This window comes from Triticum aestivum, chromosome 3A (genome assembly GCF_018294505.1).
Source record: "Triticum aestivum cultivar Chinese Spring chromosome 3A, IWGSC CS RefSeq v2.1, whole genome shotgun sequence".
Classification (NCBI taxonomy): Eukaryota; Viridiplantae; Streptophyta; class Magnoliopsida; order Poales; family Poaceae; genus Triticum; species Triticum aestivum.
In genome coordinates, this window is record NC_057800.1 from 659,198,381 (window position 1) to 659,204,400 (window position 6,020).

The following is a 6,020-nucleotide window of genomic DNA, read 5'->3' on the forward strand; positions in this document are numbered from 1 at the left end:
TTAGCACACCCAAAGCATTCCTACGGTATCCGGGATTTGCACAATCTCATGGTCTAAGGAAAAGATACTTGACATTAGAAAAGCTTTAGCAGACGAACTACACGACCTTGTGCTATGCTTAGGATTAGGTCTTGTCCATCACATCATTCTCCCAATGATGTGATCCCGTTATCAATGGCATCCAATGTCCATGGTCAGGAAACCGTAACCATCTATTGATCAACGAGCTAGTCAACTAGAGGCTCATTAGGGACATGTTGTGGTCTATGTATTCACACATGTATTACGATTTCCGGATAACACAATTATAGCATGAACAATAGACAATTATCATGAACAAGGAAATATAATAATAACCACTTTATTATTGCCTCTAGGGCATATTTCCAACAGAAAAATCAACGACGGCGGCACCGCCGGAGTAGAGAAACCCTAAACAAGAGGGTAAGATAACTCGTCCTAAATCTGCTATGGTAACAGGCACTCTGTGTTAGCTTTGTGCTCAGCTATATCCATGTACATGAATTTCCATGTAACTGAATTATGAACTTCATGCCACGACACAATTCATTTATGCATGTGGATTTACACACTGTTATTATCACACTTGTTTGGCGGCGCGCCACAGGCAAGAGGACGGTGTATTATTTAGATCAAGGGATCACGCCGCCAAATCCAACATCGGTTTAGGCGAGAAGTGCACAAGAATCATGTTATGTTAGGTTTCTATCCATGAAACCTGGCCTAAGGCGTCTCCAACGCTCATCCTCAAATCTCCCGCATCCGTTGGACCGTGTTATATGGACCGCCAAAGCCATATAACGTGATTTTGTATCGGTCCGCATCACGGTCCGGGCATATTTCTCCCGTAAATCGAAGACAAACGTGGGGGCTTTATGGAAGTTCAAGCCGCTGTAATGCCCGCTTCTGACTGTCTTAGCCCACCCAAAACTCCTCCTCTCCCTCGCACATGCTTTCCATCTGAAACGGTCAGCGCCGCTCCCGAGCGTTAACGCCCACTTTCATGTCCGGCCAGAGCAGATGTGATCGCTCACTGGCGCCGGCATTGAAGCGGCGTGCAGGTTGAGAGAGCGCTGCCCGCGCCGCTTTCCGGTGCAGGCGACTGCTCTGTGTTCAAAGGACATGACGGCCGCTCGTCCTTCCGTCTTCCGCCCATGTTAATGACACATGGTTACCGAGGCGGCTACTCCAGCGCCACCACCCGTCCCTCTATCTCCCACCATTGCTATATAAACCGCTGCCCCGGCCATAGCCGTCGTCATCCGCCTCCGATTCCTCCCTGTATCACTCCCACCATGGATTCCTCCCCTCACCAAAACTCTCTAGGACCGGCTGATGCCGGACTAGAAGAAGGAGATGGCCGCCATTGCTATCGGCTAGCTGGCCGACAGGTAGTCGGAGGATGACGACGTCCCAATGGAGGACGCGGTCGACGACGTGCCGACGCCACCCTCCAGGTCCGCGGCACCCTCCTCCTCCTTCGCGCCACCCTCGCCCGTGCATTGCACCATGACCATCGGCGAGGCCCGTGCCCGTTACATGGACAGGGTGCAGGAGGAGCAGTTCCGGGAGGCGCAGGCCGACCCCGCGTACAACCACCACCTCCTCCAGGAGCACCTGCAAGTGCAGGAACAACTCGCCAATGGTAGGGCGGTCGCACCGGACGCATACCTGGTGGAGCAAGAGGCGTTGCTCGAGTCTATCGCTCTGCCCGCGAGATCTATCTCGCCCGCTAGTGGTACTGCCAGCGGATGGCGTAGGTGGTGGCCGCCTACAAGGAGTGCGATGAGGCGGGCGAGGCGGTGTTCGATGAGACCGACGGGGAGGAGGACATCGCCGAGGCCATGCCCAGCTGCCACGACCACGAAGCAGGCACATCCACAGGTGCCGCCAGCAGCGAAGAAGAGTAGTGCATGGTTAGTTGCCGCTTGGATCCCAGGAAAACCACCGCTCCTCCCCTCCCTTTGACACCAAGCTTGGTGGGCTCAACATCGACGGCTGATTAGCCGCTTGGCAGCGACGTGGAGGCAGACAACTTCACTTCTCGGGTCTCCGGAGGCGGAGGTTATGGAAGCGGAGCTGGAAAGCACCGAGGTGGAGCTGGACAAGGAGAAGTTTCGGTTCTCGAGGCTCATGGCCTGGCACGGGGAACGGACGCCGACGACCATTTAGATTACGTATTAATTATAACTCCATAGTCGGACTAGCGCCGTAGTTGATATAAATGTAATAAAATTCGTCATGTTTATATGAAATCCAGTCATGTTTGAATGAATTTCTTTCGATTAGTTTGAATTGTTGGCCAGATGTATGTGGGTAGTGTTGGATGACGACCTCCTGCATCCATGTCCACGGGCGGATGCGGGAGAAAATTTGCCGGTTGCAGTTGAAGATGCCCTTATTGACCATTCCGCGGACAAATGTGGGAGGAAAAATTTGCCGGTTGCAGTTGGAGATGCCCTGACGTGCTCAGTATTGTTCACGAATAGCAGCTGCCTACTAGTATAGCGGAAGCTCCCGAAGGAAATACACTTTGGTTCCTTGTTGTATATACACCCTATATGAGGATTTTTTTAATAATTAAACAAAAAGTAAAAATAGTTCAAAAGTATTTTTAGATTAAACTTGACTTTGTTTTGCACTAGTATATAAATTTTCACGAAAAAAACCAACATCGAATTCAGGGCAAAAAAAGCAAAATTTATTTGCTATTATAGATCACTACCACACTATTTTGACCGAAAATTTGTTTTTTTTTTTTAAAAAGTCAAAGAGTGATTTTATTTTTTTGAGATTTTTCTCACAAGTATAGTAAAAGATCAAGTTTATTTTAAATATATTTTCAGTTTTTTTTTGCTCTTTGTTGTATTGCTAATTTATTTTTTCATATGGGGTACCCAGTAACCAAACGTTCCCGTCCAGGGCCAGATCTATACATGGGTTACCACTTACCACGACGACCATCAAGAGCATGTTGCAGAGTGAGGCGCATGCTAATAATCAAACTTGTGTGCGGTAAATTATTGTACCGATGCCACTTATGGTGGATGCAGAATATGTGTTACATGTACATCTTATTTAGACACTTTTGCAATGCAAAGGTCCACCAAATACTGGCATCGCATGCAGGAGCATGTGAGCAGATAGGTGTCACCGTAGGTAGGATTGTATCACGCTGGCAGTCACATGTGGGCACGACCGCACGACGCAGGAGCTCAGTAGTAGCTGTGCTTCTTGGGCTGTGCGCACCCGCCGCCATAGCCGCCGCCGCCGAGCTGCTGGTGGCGCTCGTACGCCGCGTAGTACTGCGTGCCGCCGGGCGCCGCAAGGCCCACCTCCTCCTCTTCGCAGTCGCTATCCTCCTCGCTCTCTTCGTCGCTCTCACACCCCTGGTCGAACCGCTGCTTCTCTCTCTCACGGCGTTGGGCAAGAGCATCATACCCTGCGACGCCGCCGGCGCCGCACCCTTGCTGCGGGTACGCATTTTGCACGCCGCCGTAGCCCCCGTGCTGCTTCTGGACGACACCGGCGGCGCGCCCTTGCTGGTACGACGCGTTCTGCGCCACGCCGCCGTGGTAGAAAGTGGTGTTACTGGTGTACCCTCCGGCGTCGGCACCATGCTGGTAAGCCATCTGTCCGCCGCCGTAGCCGTGCTTCGTCTGCTTCGCGCCGCCATGGTGGAAAGCAGCGTCGTACCCTCCGGCATCTGCATCGTGCGCGTAAGCCTTCTGCCCAGCGCCGTAGCCGTGCTTCTGCGTCGCGCTGCCGTGGTGGACACCGCCGTACCCTCCGGCGTCGCTCCCGTGCTGGTACGCCTTCTCCCCGTAGCCGTGCTTCTGCACCGAGCTGTCGTGGTGGACGCCGTCGTACCCTCCCGCTGCAGCGCCATGCTGGTACTGCTCGCCGCCGTAGCCGTGCTTCTTCACGACGCCGTAGCTGTCGTGGTGGAGGGCGGCGGCGGCGCTCCCATGCTCGTACGCCTTGTGCTCGCCGTAGCCGGGCTTCTGGACCGTGCAGTCCACGTACGCCTTCTGCTCGCCGTAGCCGTGCGCCTTCTCGCCGTAGCCATGCTTCTGGACCTTGCTGTCCTGGTGGAGAGCGGTGTACCCCTTGAGATTGCCTTCATGCTGGTACGCCGTATGCTCGCCGCCGTAGCCGCTCTTCTGGACCTTGCTGTCCTGGTGGTGACCACCGTACGCCTTCTGCTCGCCGTAGCCATGCTTCTGCGCCGAGCTGTCATGGTGGGCCTCAGCCCCATAATGCTGGTAAGCCTTCTGCTCACCGTAGCCATGCTTCTGCGTGGCGCCTGTGCTGTCGTGGCTGGCAGCGTCGTAGCCTCCATGCTGGTACGACGACGCCTTCTGCCCACCGTAGCCGCCGTGCTTCTGCACGGAGCTTTCGTGGTGGTGAGCGCTGTACCCTCCGGCGCCGCTCTCATGCTGGTACGACGACACCTTTTGCTCGCCGTAGCCTCCGACGTCGCTCCCGTACGCCTGCTGCCCGTAGCCGTGCTTCTGCACTTCGGCGTCCTCGCTGCACAGCTCCGTGAGGGAGGCCGTCTTGTACCCCGCCTGCTTCTCGTTGAGGCTCATGTGGCTGATCTCCGTCACGACGGTGGTCACCGAGTCGGAGTTGTGGGTGTGGTAGCTTATCACGGGCTTGCTCTGGCCGTAGCCGCCGCCGAAGCCCAAAGCACGCTTGACGATGGACATGGCTGCTTGCTTTCTTGCTCTGACTACTACGGCTAGCTTGCTTGGTTTGCTAGTTGCTTTGTGCTGGTGTGCCTCTGTGGCCTTGGGAGGTAGGGTTTTATAGGCGCCGTGGCGAGGGCGGGAGCCAGCATTTGTGCCTGGTAGTGGTATCGTAGCAGATGGATATATGCTCTAACTTTATATCTGGTCAAGCATCTAGTGATTCGAACCTAATTTCCATGCGTGGCGGGAACAATAAGGCTAGTCATAGTGGGGAGTATCATATACTAGTATCATGCATATGATACTAGTGTATGATATTACCTTCATAGTGCATAGTATCATAAAGTAGTATCATAGGTGATCGTATTTATTGCCATGCATGACACAAAGTAGCATAGCATTTAACATGATACGGTATCTACTTATGTTACTCTAACCTTCTCTCTCTTCTTTAATTGTGTGCCACATAAGTATGTTTGCTAGTCCCAAGTGCATGTTACCGGTTATGTTACCCCCACTATGATCAGCCTAATGCTAAACATGCAAAGAGTTACACGCAATTACACGCTGATTAGGATTTTTTTCATCTACTAACCAATCATAAACTTGCCCCCCCTAATTTTCAGGGGGATGGCCCGTCTCCCCACCTATTTACCAATCAAATTAACCCTTTTTGTAAAACCTTGTAACTTATTTGTACGTGTAGCATTACTCGCCAAATTTCCAAGCATCTTGTATGGAGTATGTCCAAATTTCCAAGCATCTTGTGATTATTGGAAGATAAGGCCAAGATCCTATTCGCGAGCCATATTTGATGGTCTATTTTCTTCCCGGGCCTGGGGGGATGCTTACTTATCATATTTTATAGTGAAATGATTTGAAAATTTGTATGGAGTATGTCCAAATTTCCTAGCATCGTGTATGGAGTATGTCCAAATTTCCAAGCATCTTGTGATTATTGGAAGATAAGGCCAAGATCCTATTCGCGAGCCATATTTGATGGTCTATTTTCTTCCCGGGCCTGGGGGGATGCTTACTTATCATATTTTATAGTGAAATGATTTGAAAATTTGTGCTAACGTGTCACAAAAATAGAATTTTTTTTCTTTCGAGAAGAGTATAGAAACCACAGGCACTGCATGGATAGACTATGCAACATTCTATTATCACTTTTTTTTAATAACCCAAGATCACAAAATGAAGGAAAACATCAATTAAACCCATAACAAGGTTGAAACAACAAAAAGAACACATGATCATGATGCCTCATGTGTCACTAATCTAATTATTGTGTTGTAACCCGAA

General features: G+C 51.2%; 1 protein-coding gene across 1 annotated transcript; it reads right to left on the minus strand.

Annotated features, from left to right (window-relative positions):
* Positions 1–3,018: 3,018 nt before the first annotated feature.
* LOC123063006 (hornerin) lies at positions 3,019–4,797 on the minus strand. The gene has a single exon (XM_044486711.1). The coding sequence runs from the start codon at positions 4,731–4,733 to the stop codon at positions 3,237–3,239; it is 1,497 nt and encodes a 498-aa protein (XP_044342646.1). The 5' UTR covers positions 4,734–4,797; the 3' UTR covers positions 3,019–3,236.
* Positions 4,798–6,020: the final 1,223 nt, after the last annotated feature.